Source organism: Monomorium pharaonis, chromosome 6 (assembly GCF_013373865.1).
Source record: "Monomorium pharaonis isolate MP-MQ-018 chromosome 6, ASM1337386v2, whole genome shotgun sequence".
Classification (NCBI taxonomy): domain Eukaryota; kingdom Metazoa; phylum Arthropoda; class Insecta; order Hymenoptera; family Formicidae; genus Monomorium; species Monomorium pharaonis.
Genome location: NC_050472.1, coordinates 5,283,142 through 5,304,355, shown reverse-complemented (window position 1 = coordinate 5,304,355; position 21,214 = coordinate 5,283,142). Strand labels below are relative to the sequence as shown.

The 21,214-nt window shown below is 36.7% G+C and overlaps 1 protein-coding gene across 2 annotated transcripts in view; it reads right to left on the bottom strand.

Annotated features, from left to right (window-relative positions):
* LOC105831653 (semaphorin-1A) overlaps positions 1-21,214 on the bottom strand; it is a 258,749-nt gene that overhangs the window by 53,958 nt on the left and 183,577 nt on the right. For both annotated transcript variants that reach the window (XM_012671924.3, XM_012671923.3), the window contains exon 5: positions 18,674-18,844. In XM_012671924.3, the coding sequence (XP_012527378.1) occupies positions 18,674-18,844 (171 nt within the window). The remainder of the gene's footprint in view (positions 1-18,673; positions 18,845-21,214) is intronic.

Genomic DNA, 21,214 nt, shown 5'->3' with positions numbered 1-21,214 from the left:
TTTTTATCGAAACAACACGTGAAACATGCGTAACATCGAGAAACGTCAAAATCAAAATGTTCGAAACATGTATACCGACAACAGCTGACATATGGAAAGCGATGTTACTACGTCTGAATAAACCGTGACGAAAATACGAGGCGAGATTTGTTAGCCCGATCCCACGAGATAGTAAAACAGACGAACGGAATACCGCAGGAAACAGGCATTTATATGTATGCACTCTCCTCTAACTTGTATGTTCGGAAAAGAGAATGCGAATTAACTCAAATCTAATTAAATGGAAGGGGAAAATGTGGTTTTGCGTTTCCAACGATGTTTCACGAGCGAAATGAGCGAAGATGTTAAAACCCTGAATAATAAGGTGGTAGTGCATTTGCAATCTGCCATATCGCATTGTGTAATGCAGGCAAGGAGAGAAAGGTATACTCGAATTATTTATGTGATCAACGAAGTTCTCTCAGGAGTACCGGTATCTCACAAACACAAATCGGAATTATGTTAATAGCGAGTTTTTTAATTGAAATATTTATTTCTCAACTGCGTGCGTGCGTACGTTGAGTACGTGCGCAAGATTGATTCGAAAACAACCTTTGCCACACATAAAATTTCCATTTTAAAAATATGTTTTTAAAAACAGTCTGAAAATAAGCCTGGAAATATAATGTAAGTACACTTTATGATAAATCGTATGTATATGCATTTCGGACAGCGAGCGCACTTTAGTACATATTGCATAATATTGAAATGAATATGAGATATAAATTATCTTTATAAATTCTCTCTCTCTCTCTCTCTTTTTTAAAGTTCATGGAAATTTAAAATATTTTTATGCCATGAACTGTAAGGCAAATCTGAGTGTCCGAACGCGTTTTTAAACCCGGACATTTATACTGAAACCTTTTAATAATCTTAAAAATGTTTTTTCTAATATTAAAATTTAATGATACTCTTTAAATACTAAAGATATTTCTAAGATAGATTAATTTTAATATTATAGCAATTAGCGATAAAAAAATTCATTTGTTATACAATTAAATTAAAATTTATATTTTCATGTTATTAAAATTTTTTAAGAACTTCATATATTTATCAAGATAATGTTCCTTGCATTTATTCTATAAACAATACATTAAAAACAAATTTTTAAAACATTAAAGACAAGCATTTTACATTTATAATAAGTTATTTTAAATTTATCTTGTATATAATTACATTTAGAAAATTTTCTATTATTTTCTCTTATTTAAGAAAAGAGAAATTTTGATCGTTAAAAGTAAAATAATCTTTGCATCGCATATAATTATATTATAAATCATTAAAGATTTTCAATTTTGAAACTAATTCGAAGCAAATGTTTGTGTCACATAATACAAAAGAAATTTCTTTTTGAAAATTATTTAATGTTGTCATGGATAATCACATGTAACTGTATCTACCTGAAATAGTTCCGATAACATTTTGACCATTATATTTTTGCTTCGTAGACTATATACGAAAGACCATAACAAGGAAAGAAAAGAGCGAACAGATTGAAAAGTGCAACATCTAACCAGCTTTCGTGAAAGGTAGTTATATTTTCGTGCTTCAAGTAAAACTTTGGAAACGTATAGGTCGATGTACCTAAGCATCACATGCACTTATATGTATGTGTGTGTGTATCTTGGCCGAGTGCCAAAAATTGTGTAAGATCATGTTAGAAAATATGGCAAGTACATGAGAGACTTGAAATTTGCATCAAATGCATTCATGATAGGAGAAAGTTTAAATAAAGGAACAGCTTCGTCGCTCCAGAAATGACACTAAAGCGCATGAAATAATGGCCGATGTATATTCAGATCTCGTTTTACATCGTCCCTATATATTTGCCGTGAGTACACACAGATCAATACAAATTCTTTTCTTTAGATATTCATAACTGAGAACATTTTCGGAAGTAATTGTAATTATTATTAAATTAATTATATTTTTAATATCGTTCTATTATTAGAATTGCATCGTTAATTTGTTATTGTAATATCGCTTCTTCTTCGTTATATTTTAGAAGAATGTCTAAGACGCTCGAAATAAACAATTAGAAACAATTATAAATAAAAGTAAACGTTACATTAATAACACAATTAAATAGAACAGTGTTCTAGAATAGTCAAAGTTGGATTTTAATATTTGATGTACTATTTCTTGTATTATTTTATATATAATTTATATATTTTCTAATTTTTTTAAATTGCACGTTCTGATTACTCCATGTCTTAAAATACAATTCTAAATTAAACTATAATAGAATAGTGATATCAAATTAAAGTGATAATTAATAATACTAATGGTATTAAACATCTCTAATGAATTATTACGATTTCTCATGTTAGTTTTCGTATTTAAATAGAAAATATTTGTCAAAGAATAATAAATTTTAATTCTTAAGATGTGTGTCTCTTGGCTAATCTGAAAATAGCGAATGCTAATGTTTTCACGAGAGAGCACTCGTTCTCGTTTCTCGAAAAACGGTGTGGCGGTGTGTGTTTCTTACGTTTTTTTCAAGATCTCTAGAAAACGAAGAGACGCTTGTATTATAACTTAAAAATTCTTACTATTCGAGTTACGTAGTTTTTAATGGTAAAATCGAGAAAAACTTCAACTCCAAACTGTAGTATTTTAAGAAATACTTTCCGATGCAGGCATTCCGCTCTTATGTATTGGAAAAATTATTATGTCGAATGAGATATCGGCCAAAATTCACCGGGGCTTTTGAATAGGATAAAGAAAGAAAGTACAACAGGAAGCAGTTTAAAAGCACCCGGAAAGGAAAATGCTCGAGCATCGAATTTCAGTTCAGAAAAATGGAAAACCATTAAGTCCCAAATGGTTATTCGATGAGATTTATTATTATGGGTATCAATCGAAATTGTGGGGCATCAAAATCTCATGATATTATATTTATCGGCAACGTCCATTATTGGATCGCATTAATCTTCGCATCGCGCACGCGTTTCCGTGATGTAACGCATGCACTTACGCATAAATTGTTTGCGGGAAAATTCTGAGGATCATTTATGGAAAGGATGGAATCATTAGGCAAATCTGGTCGGAAGGAATCCGATAAACGCCAAGTCAGCATGAAACGGCGATACACTCCGTGCTTGTTCGTTCAGAAATTCAGGCTGAACGCGCGGTCCTCGTACAATTTGATTCCAATCAATATTCCCTGCGCAAACTGTCTATTAGGTCTTACAACATCCAGCATCGTTAGAGAATACAGCTCGGCTAAAACGGTGGTGGATTTTTAATTTAAAAAGAGAGAAACTAGTTTCATCCAGATATTATGTAGCGTTAGAACGGACCGTGCGTTCCTTTATCCCCGTAAATTATAGAATAATGATACTGGAAAAGTTAAGCATTACTAAACGTGCTATTTTGAAGCACGTTTGTTAACAAAAACGTTTCGCGAACGACCACTTTCGAGGTTTGCCGCGGTTGAAAACGACACCGAGAGCTAAGAAATTTTGTTTAAAGGAAGCTTAATAACGCTCTATTTTTCTAAAGAGTCACTATTTGTAGAAAGAACCTCGGAAACTTCAGAAAATATATATGTATTAAAAAAGGGCAAAAGCGGTTGGTTGAAATTTAAATTGTGGGACGTGAAATTGGATACGTGATAGCGCGAGTTTTCAACATGAATACACTTTACAAAAAAAAAGTGACTTTGTTTCCAACGTATATTTCCACCTGTACATTTCAAGCTTTTGACAGATACGTATAAACTACGTTTATTTGTTCCAATACCGATTCCTGCGTAAGATCCTTTTTTTATCGTGTTGCGCTTGATTTCCTCTGCAACGCGATAGTCTTACAATTTTATTGTGATTAGAACAAAGGGACATTACGCTGCAAAAGTTAAAAATTCAATAATGCAGAAGAAAGGTATTTTTATATTTTTATGACAAATTAAAAAAAAAAAAAATATCAAAATTAATTTTTTAAGTAAATCTTCGGATTAAATTCATTGTTTTGGCGTGACAATTTTAAATATTAGACAGTTTTCCGCGCTTGGAACTGTTCCGTCCGAAATCCATCCAAAATAAACAAATTAGCCGTTTGGAAATAACACTTCCAAACCAACTCGCGGCTGTTTAATTTTTTAATATTTTTCCCGCGCAGGTGTGGCGTATTTTGGCATTTTATTAAATTTTCGCCACCGAAAAATCAATACCGCAAGCATCGAAAGCGCTTTTGTGTCGCAAAAACGTGATGCGCCAGTCCGACTGGACGTTTCACGTGCATTTATTTATGAGAGTCCATTTTACGTTTGTAACGGTACTCCGCAGTAAGCTAAATAAATTTCCCGGTATTCCAAGTAATTTAGCGTATCGTAAATACGTGGTGTATTGAAACACCGTCTACGGGCACGAGGGCAAATATAAAGTTTCCGCGGAGCGATTCCATTCGCGAGTATCGAGCGAAAAATATCTCTCGTCGGACACTTTCGTTGGCTGGGCTTATCTACGGGGCATCGCCGGCATAAAAATACATGCGATGTCGCGGCTCTTGATGACGAGGAGGCAGCTTATCGTACCGTACGTGCGCAACGGCGGGTGGAACGAAGCGGGTATAACATGTGATAGTACAGTACTTGCCCGATTTTTCGCGCGGATGTACGGAGCCCGGCGCGCCGCGCGGGCACTCGCCTACCAACGACACCGTGGAGAACGGCACCGGGGGAAGATGAAAAAGGGCCAGGGCGCAAGGAAATGTAGGATGTAAGTGGCGCATCAACGTGCGGATAATTTAGCAAGCGCATGTTAAATTTCAGAACAAGGTACTGTCCCTGGACCGAGTATCAAAGCAGCTCGGCTGAAAATAGGTCAGTTATATATGTGCAGGCGGAAGATAGGATACTTAAACTCAAACGGGTACTTGTTATTAAGAAAATTGACGGTAAAAGTGTTCCGTGAAGGATAAGGCGAACGATCTTTTATAAAAATATTCTATCGTAAAGCAAAAAAGAAAAGGGGAAATCTGAATTTATCTTACATTCTTGCATTACACATTGAACTGTTTCCCATTGTTTGTTATATGAATTGGATGAATATAAACTGATATATAAATTGCATTGTTATAATAATAATTGTATTATTATGCGCGGATATTATTGTACACTTTTGCGTATATAATAATATAATTTTGTGATTTCTGACAAAGGAATAAATTTATCTTCGGCACACGGTGCTTCGTAAAATAACGAGGGCAACGTGAGGAAAATAAGTATCTTCGTGTTACTTGAGAAGATACGTATTAATAATGATAATATTTCTGCTTGCCAAATCATCAAATGGGAGAAAGAGCGTCATCATCCTCGAATCAAGGTAAGATTAAAGGGGCGAAGGAAGATATATGCAAACTGGAATTATTCTACAAAGGGGAATTCGGCGGAATTTTGTGGAAGCAGCTGAGAGAAAAGATTTGAGGAGATCAGGAATGAATACGGAGAACGAATCGGAGCAAAAAGCCATGTGAGATTAAATATTGAAATCCGCTCGTAAATAATTATATAATTCATTACTACGTAAATTCAATTATTACAGATTAATAATAAATTTGTCTGTTCACATGTAAACAAAGCAGCAAATAAAGAAACACTAATTAAGCAGCCAAATAATGTTATTTGTTAACCACATTAACTGCAGGATAATTTGCAATTATCGCGGAAAATAAAGGGAGACGGAGAACTCTAGTCTAAAATTTAATTCCGCAATGAAAATAACTACGGAATAATATAAACAAAGATCTCATTATTAATTGTAGCTTTCTAATTAAGAAACAATGTAATTAATCCCGATTCTTATTGAACCGAATGTTTTAGAATTAATAGCGCATAAAATTAAGTAACAAGGTAAGATTATTTATTCATGTGTTTGAGATACGTTCAAGTGACGAAAGAAACTTTGCCTTCAATTATTAATCAAACATTTATTAATAGCCGTACATAATTCGATAAAGATCTTTGATCAAAAAATTAAGGGAGATTAAGAACCGGCAATAATTTAACGTCTACTTGCGGATCAACTTGTATAATCATTCAATTTTTTATGAGCCATTTATATGCGATACAAACAAAAATTTTACGTGAGCGGCAGCATAGAATTAAGCTTGGATAACGAAGCGTTCTTCTAAAAATATCGATTCGGTCAAACAGTGTAAAATATATCCGACGTGTATAGGGAGATAAAAATATTCTGACTGAATACAAATAGTCTGTATTTTTTGTTGTTTATAGATTATTAAGTTTAGGTATATGTCTGCTGCTCAGATAAAAAAAAATATATACTTGTAAATTTGTAAAAAATTTCCATTTCTCATAACAAATTTTCGGTATATGCACAATAAAAATTATTTCTCTCGACGTGAGAAAATGTGAGAGCCTTAGCGTTTCAAATTAATAACACGCGGAATTTAATAAATCTATTTACTCCGTAGAGAAAATCTATAACTTATATCAACTTTTCCGTATGCACAAACCAAATATCAATGAATAAATTAAATTTTACAGCCCGAATAACTCGATTTTCCTACATATATATTAAATGAAAGTGAAACAGTATCGCACAAAGCTAAATATTACCTGAAACTTTCATGTCTTGTTAAAAAATTCGAAGCCGTATCTTTATTTTTGCATGCTATACAACTATACCAATTATTTTGTTCTCGTGCATTGGACAAATTTTACACCGCGTGCCGCGCGCATATTTTCGAAGGATATCGAAGGTAGAGAAGAATCCCGAACGGAGTGACGCGAAAAAAGTACGCGGAAAAACTGCAAGAGAGAAAAAAAGGAGAAAAGATAAAGAGAGAGAGAGAGAGAAAGAGGAGACTAAACTGCCGTGTCTCGTCCGGAATGGCGTGGGACGAATGAATTCCGGCGGAACACAAAGACAAGCGGTAGCGAGAACGTGGCGCGAGAAACGAAAGAAATTCTAAAGGACCACGGAAATAGATGCTTTGGGAATAGAGTATTAAAGGCGTACCGAGAGAGCGCTTTAGAACGGGAGGACGCGGTGTAAGGGTAAGGAGGGAGGAGGGGGAAAGGGGAGAAGGTGTGACCGTGAGGGTTGAGAACGAGGCGGAAGGTAGCGACTCGGGAGAGGAAGAAGATGGACCGAAAAAGACGACTCTCACATTCGGATGCCATATCAGACCGCGTGACTGGAATAGAAGTCACAGGTCGAATTTTCTCGTCTGGACGTGAGAATTAGGCGGAAAACGACAATTGAGATCCGTTCCGCCCACCACTCTATCACGAGTCCCACGGATCTCGCTGGGGAAACGGGGGGGGGGTGGGGGAGGGGGAATATCGGTTTGGGTTATTCTTGGGGCAGATTGACGCCTAAAGAATTCCGTGCGACATCGAAATTGAACGCTTACGGTGTTACGTGATACGCAAGTTTACTTTTACATGTTTCTCTTAACTCAATCAGCGAGATACTTTACGTGTTTACAAGAAGACCTTTCCAACTATTTATTCTCGCATTCGTGATGGGGAATATGTACAAACATTATATTACTATTTTATGCATTTTACGTAAATTATATATTTTTTAAGCTTCTCGCGCGCATTAGATGTATTTATATTATCTCAATTCCCGATATTTTATTGAATAAATGGAATTGTTTACAAACAATTTCGTAAATAAAAAAGGACATTTATGGGTCTTGGGGATATATTTTTATATTGAATTCCATTCTCAAACGTCCGTAAAATGTGTGCTGCGATGAATTATGGGTTGACAGCTGATATTGAAATATCGACGAACTTTGGGAACCATCTTTCATTACATCACTTCGCTATATAGTCTCATTGTCGTTCCATAATGGAATGCCATGAAATGAGGCGGCTAGAAATTGGAAATTTATTCGATTACCGTGAGATATTAGCTTTGTTCGAACTCACGAGGCTCGAAATCGCGGCGCGCGGGTATATCCGTTGCGAGCTAAAAATCGAGCTATCCATCGGGCGCACAGAGTGCGCCGATTCGATATGCGCTTCGCGGCATAAAAGATTCACGTCACTGCGGATGTGTACAAACTTGCTTTATAAAGATTACAAAAAAAAAAAGCTGTTACAATGTCGTGCGCGAGAGGTAAGTTCGTTATGCCAGCAAATTGTTCATTAACGTGACAATCTTTCCCTATGGGATATACAAACAGTAGATTATCCCGCTGTATAATTGCCAATTTACTCTCATTGCTCTATGAACTTCCGCTATCCTCGCTAGTCCGAACCTTCTTCAAAACGGCAAAAATTTATTTCATTTCTATTCGTCATTTTTCACATCGTTCTGCCTCGTTCCCCCGGTCTCGCTCTGTCCCGCCGATTGTAACGTGATTTATTGGATACACATATCTATATTTGAATATTAAAATTACAATTCAAGCGCGTGCTCGATTTAATCGAATCATACATTCACCTACAACAATCAATTTATTTCCACTCCGCATTTTGTTTCGTTATCTCGATGAATGAGAAAAATATACTCGCGCTTAATCCGTCGTTTCTCCAAATTTTACTCGCACTTTACATTGTAACGAACTGTTTAACAAACATTTATCGTAAAAAAAAACACTTGTTCATACGGAGGGAATTTTCTAAATTTTCTAAAATGTAATAAAATTTTAGCAAAATTTCATCAACTATTTTATGCATTTTTAAAATATTTCAATGGTAGAATAATTTAACTAAATTTTACTAAAAATATAGTAAAATTCCTTGAAGTCCATAATGTCCCACGACTATCATTACTTTGAGGTTAAATTTTAATGGAAAAATCTCTGCGTGCTTTTATTTCTAAAATATATTTGGTACAGAGCTATGTGAACCTGGAACCCGACTTTACAAAAACTAAAAATTAACAACACAACTCGTTTATACTTTGTTTGTACCCGTTTGTACCACCTTTTATTTTGTTAGTACCTCAAAGGATAAACAAATACAAAATGGTTAAAAAATAGCCAAAACCCCACTTTAAGATAATTTAATTTTATTTATGCCATTCGAAAGAGAATCGTTTGTACCCGTTTGTACCTCCATTGAAATCGTTTGAACCTCAAAGGGACCGGAAGTACAGGCTTTTCAAAATTCGCTCAAGAGGTAATTTTGACATTTTTGGAGATATCGAGAAACGACCAAGGCCATTCGAAAGAGAATCGTTTGTACCCGTTTGTACCTCCGTTGAAATCGTTTGTACCTTAAAGGAACCGGAAGTACAGGCATTTCAAAATTCGCTCAAGAGGTAATTTTGACATTTTCGAAGATATCGAGAAACTGCCAAGGCCATTCGAAAGAGAATCGTTTGTACCCGTTTGTACCTCCGTTGAAATCGTTTGTACCTCAAAGGAACCGGAAGTACAGGCATTTCAAAATTCGCTCAAGAGGTAATTTTGACATTTTCGAAGATATCGAGAAACGGCCAAGGCCATTCGAAAGAGAATCGTTTGTACCCGTTTGTACCTCCGTTGAAATCGTTTGTACCTCAAAAGAACCGGAAGTACAGACATTTCAAAATTCGCTCAAGAGGTAATTTTGACATTTTCGAAGATATCGAGAAACGGCCAAGGCCATTCGAAAGAGAATCATTTGTACCCGTTTGTACCTCCGTTGAAATCGTTTGTACCTCAAAGGAACCGGAAGTACAGGCATTTCAAAATTTGCTCAAGAGGTAATTTTGACATTTTCGAAGATATCGAGAAACGGCCAAGGCCATTCGAAAGAGAATCGTTTGTACCCGTTTGTACCTCCGTTGAAATCGTTTGTACCTCAAAAGAACCGGAAGTACAGGCATTTCAAAATTCGCTCAAGAGGTAATTTTGACATTTTCGAAGATATCGAGAAACGGCTAAGGCCATTCGAAAGAGAATCGTTTGTACCCGTTTGTACCTCCGTTGAAATCGTTTGTACCTCAAAGGATAAACAAATACAAAATGGTTAAAAAATAGCCAGAACCCCAATTTAAGATTATTTAATTTCATTTATGCCATTTGATAGAGAATTGTTAGTACCCGTTTGTGTCGCTTTTATGAGACTTAATTTATTTTTTGACAGTATCAAAATTTTCAATATATTATATGATTAACATATTAATATATATATTTTGATACTGTCAAAAAATAAATTAAGTCTCATAAAAGCGACACAAACGGGTACTAACAATATATATATATATATATATATATATATATATATATATATATATATTAATATGTTAATCATATAATATATTGAAAATTTTGATACTGTCAAAAAATAAATTAAGTCTCATAAAAGCGACACAAACGGGTACTAACAATTCTCTATCAAATGGCATTAATTAAATTAAAATATCTTAAAACGTGATTCTGGCCATCTGTTGACCAATTTGTATTTGTTTATCGTTTAAGATACAAACAAAATAAAAGGTGGTACAAACGGGTACAAACGATTCTCTTTCGAATGGCCTTGGCCGTTTCTCGATATCTTCGAAAATATCAAAATTACCTCTTGAGCGAGTTTTGAAATGCCTGTACTTCCGGTTCTTTTGAGGTACAAACGATTTCAACGGAGGTACAAACGGGTACAAACGATTCTCTTTCGAATGGCCTTGGCCGTTTCTCGATATCTTCGAAAATGTCAAAATTACCTTTTGAGCGAATTTTGAAATGCCTGTACTTCCGGTTCCTTTGAGGTACAAACGATTTCAACGGAGGTACAAACGGGTACAAACGATTCTCTTTCGAATGGCCTTGGCCGTTTCTCGATATCTTCGAAAATGTCAAAATTACCTTTTGAGCGAATTTTGAAGTGCCTGTACTTCCGGTTCCTTTGAGGTACAAACGATTTCAACGGAGGTACAAACGGGTACAAACGATTCTCTTTCGAATGGCCTTGGCCGTTTCTCGATATCTTCGAAAATGTCAAAATTACCTCTTGAGCGAATTTTGAAATGCCTGTACTTCCGGTTCCTTTGAGGTACAAACGATTTCAACGGAGGTACAAACGGGTACAAACGATTCTCTTTTGAATGGCCTTGGCCGTTTCTCGATATCTTCGAAAATGTCAAAATTACCTCTTGAGCGAATTTTGAAATGCCTGTACTTCCGGTTCCTTTGAGGTACAAACGATTTCAACGGAGGTACAAACGGGTACAAACGATTCTCTTTCGAATGGCCTTGGCCGTTTCTCGATATCTTCGAAAATGTCAAAATTACCTCTTGAGCGAATTTTGAAATGCCTGTACTTCCGGTTCCTTTGAGGTACAAACGATTTCAACGGAGGTACAAACGGGTACAAACGATTCTCTTTCGAATGGCCTTGGCCGTTTCTCGATATCTTCGAAAATGTCAAAATTACCTCTTGAGCGAATTTTGAAATGCCTGTACTTCCGGTTCCTTTGAGGTACAAACGATTTCAACGGAGGTACAAACGGGTACAAACGATTCTCTTTCGAATGGCCTTGGTCGTTTCTCGATATCTCCAAAAATGTCAAAATTACCTCTTGAGCGAATTTTGAAAAGCCTGTACTTCCGGTCCCTTTGAGGTACAAACGATTTCAATGGAGGTACAAACGGGTACAAACGATTCTCTTTCGAATGGCATAAATAAAATTAAATTATCTTAAAGTGGGGTTTTGGCTATTTTTTAACCATTTTGTATTTGTTTATCCTTTGAGGTACTAACAAAATAAAAGGTGGTACAAACGGGTACAAACGAAGTATAAACGAGTTGTGTTGTTAATTTTTAGTTTTTGTAAAGTCGGGTTCCAGGTTCACATAGCTTTGGTACAGCTATGATTAAAATACAACAAGTCAACATTTCGCCAACCGCCAACACTGTAAAGAACAAATTGTTTTTTTTTCCCCACCGTTATTACGTTATTAACCCGTTGATTAGAGCGGCTGGGTGCGTAATGATTACCATAAAAAAAATCAATTCTTGGTTAACATCGTGGAAAAACCGCAAAAAATGATGTTACGGTCGCATTCTTATGTGTGGCGCTTAATCTTTCTTTCATAACCAGAGCGCGCTTTGTTCCCGGCTCAATTAGTAGTTCATGCCGTTGCTTTTACTTCCCGTGTATTAGATACCTTCTCAGGAAGTGTTGCGAGACTGTTAAAGACATCATAATATTAAACTTCCAAATCGTATCGTATATTTCAGTGTAATCTGGTTTGCGTAACTTTCCGTTTTAAAATATTCCATTATCGAGTTGTTTACGCGAATGCATAATCGTTGTTAATCTCGGCTTTTAATGCCCGTAAACACAATTTTCAGCTTCCAAATGTTTATAAAAAAAATTTTTTACGACTAATTATGGTAAAATTTTTTCACATAACAAATTGTAGTCTACATTCTCGATTTAATTTTGCAAAGTGTTTTTGATTATACATCTCAAAAATAATATAGAGTAATACAAAAAAAATGAGTATGTTTTTGCTGAATGCAATGGGAAAACGTTAAGAGAACAAAATAATTTCGTTTTCGTAAAAAGCGAATCTTTCATTATTATTTAGCGTTAAATCGTCATTTGTTAGAATTTTAAGTAATAAAAATTTGAAACAAGTAATATTTCCTAAATTATAGAAAGCATTACTTGTTTTAAATAAATAGTATTAATCTTCTATAAAATATGGTACTATTCAAATAAATATTTATTTGAATCAAGCATCCTTTTCTGTCAGTGTATATTTTCAAGCAGTAATACGTTGATATATGACATGGTGTTTGTTATTCGTTGGAAAAAAAAGACGGATTAAATACAAAAAATATCAATCAAGATGTGAAATGTCCTTGTAACATTTTATTTATAAAAAAAATAAATTTTTTAATTAATAATATGAACGGTATAAATTTCGATCATAAAATTACCATAAAATGATAAATTCGGTACACAATCTCTGTCAAAATATGAATATAAAGCTGTACATGCGATATTATTTTAAAAATTAAGATAATTTTAATATTTTATATAATTTATTGGGAAGTTTCAACGGTTTTTTGTTACTTTTCTCCTAAATATCAAAATCTTCCTGTTTATACGTTCCCGGTCGCTGTTGGATGATTTATGTCGTGAGATAAAGTTGAAAATTATCATTAAACTTTAAACATAATAACTCGATCGACGAAAACAAAGCATACCGAGCCTCGTTAGTAGAAGCGCCAATCTCCGTAATCGTGTAACGCAATCTCAATCTTCAATACAATCTGCCGTAAGTTTAATGAATTACGGGTGATAAAATCACATATTTAAAGTTCGTGACGATTAAGGAAGAATGCCCGATCCCGACTTAAAAATATGTGGAACATCCTTTCACTGCATAAAGCGGCGCGTGTTTTATTCTACGCGAATAAACAGCAATTGTTTATCTAAAAGTTCAAAAAGTCTTTGTTCGTTTATTTGAAATTTCCATCGTGCGCGAATCTCCCATAAATTCTATATTCAAAAAAAATTTTTTTTTAAGTGAAAAGTACACCTGTACGTGCGTAGGCGGTCGCAGCAGCGAAAAAGTAGAACGGCAAAAATCCTCCACATCTGCAAAGCAAGTTTCGTTGCCGCGAGTGTCGCCGCTATTTTTTCCGTTTATCTTGCATCGTATTGATCGTCGCAATTGTAAACAGCGCGTTCTTGCGCCGTCACGTCATCGAATCGTGCGTTGAAATTTATTTCGGTGAAATTTTTGATTTTTTCTCTCCTCTCTCTCCCCCCCCCACCCTCTCCTCTTTTCCTTCCTCTAGAAAAATTCTCTCGTGACGTAAATCTTGCGTGTTTACTGAAAACTTCCGGCGAAAAGCAGACCTACTTTGCGTATGATTTATTCGCTACCGCCGCGCACGCGGTTGCAGCGGATGAGTTTTTAATGGCGCATAATACGGAAGTAAAAATTGCCGGCTTTCGCGTGGACGCGAAAATTAGACCCCTTTTCGCGTGAGGGACAGAGAGAAGTGTGACAAGGGGGAGGGGGGAGGAGCGGTGCATCAGTTTTCCATCACGGATCGAGGGGGGGTATTACGGTATCCGGAAAATAAATTTCCCCTTTCGCTCGGGAAGCCCGGAATGATAAGGTGTCGTGATGTCCTAAGGAGACGCTAGTTACTTCCACGAAGACTCGTCGATACGTCTTCTCCCAACGGAACTTTGGAAACGTTCCCGCCGGTTGATTACCCCGGAAGATCTCGGCAACACTCGAATCTCATACCGCGTATGTCACTGCCATTCGCCCACGATAGATTCGCGCACCTTCGATACCGATCTTCACGTCCGTTACTTACACCCAACGTCGGATGTAAACGTCTGATCCTAATTATCGATTCGTTTTACTTATAAGAAGATTATTTTCATCTAAATTGGGTGACTACGAAAATTGTCAAAGATACATATAAAATACAAACGACGAAAGAGAAAAAAGATTCTTAAAAAGAAGAAATAATTTTTATATACAAGTTCCAACATTTTGAATTAGTACTTTTCATGTCTTGATCACATTGGTACACGGCGACTTTGTTTTTTAGAGCAAAGCTTAACGTTATCAACAATTTTCTTTGCAGATATTTTTTCGTGCATGGAAAAATGGTTTTGCTGAAGTCTAAAAATTTTGCCAGACGTAGATTTAAAAATAATTTTAAACGATTAAAAAAATTTTTTAGATTTTTCAGCAAAATCAATAAAATCGTTCTTTTCGTGAACAAATATGTGTGGATATAGCGTGTATTCGTGAGAACAATGTTTCCAGATAGAATATTTTTAATATTTTAGCGACAAAACTTTTATTTCGGTATGCATATGAAAAGAACGTTTTTGCCAAAGAATCTGAAAATTTAGTTAGATACAAGTCTAAAAATACTTTGTTGGACATTTTATTAGATTATCCAAATAATTATGTAGGATGTAATTGCTTAAGTATAATAAGCAATGCTACAAAAAAATAAAGCCACTAACTAGTTTCAGCGTCTTACAAAATTATTTTAAATGTCTAACAAAATTTTCAGATACTTCAGCAAAATTATCCTTTCCATATAAAAAGAATAATTCATAAAATATGAATATTACAATCTTAAAAATTTTATATTCAATAATTAATATTCTCTTGACAACTGTACTGCTTTTTAAAATATTCATTCAATAAATATGCTACATAACTTGTTATCTTTTATTCATCTTGTATTTCGTTTGTACTAAGCGCGCGGATTCAGTCACAGATAAATGCATAAAGATATGGCCTTATCTCGTCACCTTGACGGTAGTTACGGGGTCTCTCCATGCACCTGCAGCAATCCCGTCATCTGTTTGAGATCGGAAGAAAGAGAGGGGAAAGAGAGAAAGAGAGGATAAGAAAGGGAAAGGAGAAAAGGAGGAAAAAGATATACGAGCAGATAAATCACGACCTCGCGCCCTCACTTCTCCCTTTTTTTCTCCCTTCCTTTTACACTATCCACTGCCCATCTTGGTCGCCGCCATGACGACGCGTTTCCACGACGTGCCATTATTAAGACGCCGGGCGCCGCGACGTCTTGCTGCGTTCGCGCTCTACATGTACTACATACAAGTGCGCCACATCGAGAACTTATTCGATTCGTAACTTTTCTTGCGTCCAGCGGCGAAAGCATCGTCCATAAAATTCACTGATTCCACTCATTTGCTCTCTTTTTCGATTACACGCCTCGATCGCAATCACTAATTAATTATTTTGCTTTCTAAGTCAAATAAATCCGTAAAAAAGACTCAAATTCAAAAAGATTCTAAATCTTAATTACTTATATAAAAACTTTGTAAACAATATTAATTAAAAAAGACTATTTGATGATTTAAGTATAATAGTTCTTGACTTGACTTAAAAAAAATCTCTGTCTCTTTTTCTCTCTGTTTTTCTCCTTCGTTTTTGCAAATGAGCAAATAAAAAGGAAAAAAATACAAAACGTAAAAAGATATAAAGTGGGAAAGAGATTATTTTGGAAATAAAATATTTTTTATTGCAGTCATCATAAGGAAGAGAAATTGTAAAAGTTTATTTATAATTTATCAAAAAATAAAAAAAGATGTATATAAAAGGAAACTATTTTTACATTACTCTCTAAAAAAAGAAGTAGTTTTCTGAATCATCTTTAACTTTGTATTCAATGAAAATTGTTCAACAAGTTGTTGTTTCAACTAAAATTAGAAACGTCCAACGTATTCTTTAAAAGTTTAAGTATCTTCAATTAAAAAGAAAAAAATGGTTGAAGAAACTTATGTAATTACACACACACACACACACACACACACACACACACACGCACGCACGCACGCACGCACGCACGCACGCACGCACGCACGCACGCACGCACGCACGCACGCACGCACGCACGCACGCACGCACGCACGCACGCACGCACGCACGCACGCACGCACGCACGCACGCACGCACGCACGCACGCACGCACGCACGCACGCACGCACGCACGCACGCACGCACGCACGCACGCACGCACGCACACACACACACACACACACACACACACACACATATATATATATTAATATATATATAATACATCTATATATATTAATATAAAATAATAAAAAAATATAAGTTGGAGAGAGACAGAGAAACAAAAAAGGAGAAAGAGACGTATTACTAGAATTTTATTGTCCAGTAGAGAGGATGCTGCAGCGCACACAATAAAAGTTATAAAACAATATTTTCGAAAGAAAACGTTTCTGTGTTTTAAAATGGCCGGCACGTTTTCCAGATTTGAATATTATTGCAGATTGTTAAAGGGGATGTTGGCAAAAATTGTATATTTTGCTGGAAAGCAATTTCAAGCTATTAATGAATCAAAGATGTGGGGAACGGGCGCAAGATTAGAATAAAAAGAAATTCCAGAGAGACTTTATAAATTACTGCCAGAGCGAATAATTGAGCTACTTGAGAACAAGGGAGAAAATTATTAAAGTGGAGAGTTTCCGCGCGTTTTCCGCGGTTTTTCCCCCTTTATGCTTTTGATAATTTTTCAACTATATTATAACATTTCAACCTTCTCTTAATGTATAAATTTCTTTTAAATATAAATACACATATACAATACAGAACGCAACGCATACGCTTTCTTTTGAAGATTTTACACTTTATCTGTGTGACACATTATTAAAAAAAAGATATATTGCATTATTAAGCAAGTAGAACTCATTTTGATAATGCATTATTCTTTTATAATAAAAAAATATCTAATTTTCTCTAAAAATATATATTTGTTCTCTGTTTCTCTCTTTCTCTCTCTTCGTCTCTTTTCTGTTTGTACTTTGTAATACGTTAAACCATGAAAATCAGTATAATTGTCATTACTTAACTGTACACCCCACAATGTCTATGTGTCTCTCGAACTGATCAACGAAGTGAAGTATCATTTCATGAAATATAACTATTACCGCCGCGCGTTACGATGTTTTGCAACTCGATATAAAGGTTCCGGGTCCGGCACGTATGCACGACGAAAGCGTTATGTAATTTGAAAGCCATGTGCCGGAATTGCATGAAACTTTCAGGAAATGTTAGCAATACCGTTACGGATATAACGATGCCATTGCGGTAACCCTGGGGCGTCTCATTCCCGTATATATTCTACAAACACGAAGGGTTAAATGTGGTTTACCAATTGCGCGGTTAAATTCCAGGGTACGTTTTCGAATCCCTCCGAGAAAATTACCTGTCGAAGTCAATCGCTCGTTCTTCTCACACATTAACCGATTCGTTCGCAATATCGCTTGATATTACACGATACGTTATACGCTTCGTATTTTTCTCGACTCGCTTCGACAGGCGAAAGAGTGTCGACGTCGAAAAGTATAGGGATCATTAATTGCATGTCAATATTTCAGTATAAAACAATTTCTTTATATTGCACCAGAGAGACTATTTTACCTTTTAATTTGCGACAAACGAAGGAAAATGCTTGCAGCAGTTTTCGTTGTCAACAAGGAGTAAATGTTCTATATAATATTGAAATTATTCGACAGTTTTTTTTATTGGTAATAGAATCAAGAAAAATTGAACGTCAAATAATAGAGTATAAATATTTGTTTTATTTAAAACGCCATTTTTAAAGAAAATTAATTCAAAAAATTGACAAATACATTTTTTTCTGTATTTTAAGTTTATACGATTTTATAATAATCCATCGTACCGCATAAATCGATCTATTCATTTTTCTCTATGGCGCTTACCGAATTGTGAATAACAATATAATATTTTATTTAAAAAAAAAAAAAAAATAGAAAAAATGTTTTGTTAAAAATTTACTAACTTCATAAATTTGTAACTTCAATATTTTTTATTACTCTTCAAATGAAATAAATGTTGATTTCTTTTTTATTCGCGTTTTGTGGTAATTGCTGTTGCAACGCACTTGATTGCAAGATTAAAAGTTATTCAAAATAAAGCTACGTATCACTAACCGCATCGTTCGATTTTCACAAAATATGTTTTCTTCAAGACTCAAGGGCTTTTGAAGAAAATCGTTGCGATATGCGCAAAAAAATAAAAGCCAAACGGAAAACCGTGCGCGTGTTTTCCCCCCCCCCCTCTTGAAATCACTCTTCCCGATTTACTCTTTGAAGTCTCGCAGCCGCGCAATTAAGAATCACCCCGGTGTGTGTTTTGGGACTTATGAGCTTACCTTGATCGTGAATTGTCTGCAGAGCGGCTTGTAGGCGTTCGTGCCGCAAACGAGGAAGCGATCGGGGCCCTGTCTCCCGAACACCCGCACGTAGTTCTGGCACTCGTCGTCGCTGCGCCCCTTCAAGTAGCAAAGCTCGCGGTGCGCCTCGGTGCTGGACCATTGCAATCTCTGAAACAGGAGATCGTGCAAACATTTACTACCCCTGGCGGTTACCACTCCCGGTCGACTTCGCGTCACGTACGCCCCGCGAAGTACCTACGCGAGTTTGTATAGCGAAAGCCGATTAGAGGTCAGCCAAAGATTAATACTCTTGCATGAAGATTGAGACTTAACGGACCTCCCGATTCCCCCCTCGCTCTCAACAGGAGGAAAGAGGAGACGGTTATCGATTCGGAGAACGATGTCGCTGAACCTAAATCTACCTCTCGCGCTTTCGCGCGAGGCGAAAGGGACTCGTTTTAATAATAACAATTCCCCCCTCCCTCCCCCCCCCCCGGTCCCCTCGTATCGCATTAATTTCGCGAGTTACGCGCTTCGTTCGGCAGATTTAGAGCCGGATCCGCGAAAAATGTAAAGTCGCCTTAACGCCGAAGTCGACTTTAGAGGATAATTTATAACGCGCGGGGCTGTACGCGTTTTAGAGAATTAAATGTAATGCGACGTTAAATCTTTCTGAATTCCCTCGCGCGATCCCGGCGGAATAAATGAGTAACCGCGCCGTGCAAGGCGGTTTTGAGAGTCTTAATCCGATGACAACACACTCCCGCGATATAATAATGACGACGTACATACCTGGGCTTGTCTACCTTTGTCATTGGCGCGCGCATTATTATTATTCCGACTGGCAGGGTAACATACCGCGTTATTAGCCTTATGCATCGAGACACGGCGATGAATAACAATATAATCCACCCGTTTCGGGGCGGGGGAGAGGGAGGCACGTTTCCCAAAATCGAATACGCGTCGTTTTCCAAAGTTCCCTCTTCCCTTGCGCGTCCACCGCGCGAGCGACAAATGAATCTCGCCGAAGTAATAAATAATGAAATACATAAAGCGCGATTATATTCGAAAGAGGTAAAGAGCTTTGGGCTAATCGGATTTTTGGATTTCACAGTTGGACTGTAATACGAATGTCAGGCGGCATGAAGCTTTCGCGCATGCTCGCGGACGACATTGCGCGAATTTCAAAGGAAATCGAGGCACAATTTTCAAAGTATTCGGGATATTCGGTGCTTTATTACATACACAGCCGGATATCAATTACTCGTTTAATAAATGATTAATTTCATGCGCCGCGCACGATTGATTTTAAGAAAAAAATTTCGTTAATTGGATTCGATATAATTGGATAGTGAGGCAAATTAATTTAAAATTTAATTATTGTATTAGCATATCGCAATATGCATTGCTTTGAAACCTGGTACACATAAGAAGGTAGACTGACAACAACTAATAAATTATTGATAGAAAACAATCGTAATGCCCCAATCAAAATTGTATTAAAATTACATAAACTGTCACTGCAAGACAGAAACGTAAACTTTTCCCCTTTTGTCTCCGGTACACAGATTGATTGCGCTTTTATCGATCGGTAAAGGCAAATGGGTTGGATTTAATCGATCAAGTGAGTCATTAATAAAAATAATTATTAATCCTTTTGCGCGACTCACAAAAAACAAAGAACGACAGGAAAAATGAAAATAATGCGCGCGGATTATCCAGCGGAAGAGGAAAGTAACGGTACGCGCGGGAGAATGGAAAACAGCTCGAGTACGAAATAGAGCATTGAATTATTTCGAGAAAAAGAATCGGCGACGGGGAAAAGGTCAGCCCGCCGCAACTCTAATTATACGACATTATATTATTCGTTCGGTTGGAAGGGGAGGGGGGGGAAAAAAAAAAGAAAGAAGGTCCAACGTTGCTTGCCGTGACTCGGTCTCCTTGTTCAAGCCAACCACCTCCGTGGCCCCGAGGCAACGTCGAGCGACACGGAGCGTATACGAAGCAACAAGAAGGTGAGGAGCGGCCGCCGCCGCGAGGAGGTAAGGAAGGAGAGACAGGTATAGGTAAGGGAAGGTAGGTAGGTTACGACAGGAGCTGCAGCTGCATACTCCGCTAGGCAGAAATCCTTGAACAGGCTATATTCAGGCTCCTTCTCCCCGGCGCGGCGCGCGCTAACGTTATATCTTTTGCAACGTCTCACGGCCGACCGGGAAATTCCAGTTTCCTCGATAATTTCGGCCGGTCACGCTTCAACGAAACGCGCGCGCGTGTTTGAGCGAAGGAATCTCTCCCCTTCCCTCCGCCCCGTCTTTCTTCGGGGGCGAGAGAACTCTCGTACTTGCCGCCGAACTCTCCTTATCGCGATTGATAGGTTTGTTAAGGGGGGCCCTTGAGAACGTGGGTTTTTCACACGGTAGAAATATTTAGGAGCCAGGGTGAACGACGTTCCGGTGGAACGTCCCTTTCTCTCGCGAGAGCGAGTTGCTTAAAGTACGTACGTTCTAGTTTTTCGAATATTTCGTTTTGCGCGACGAT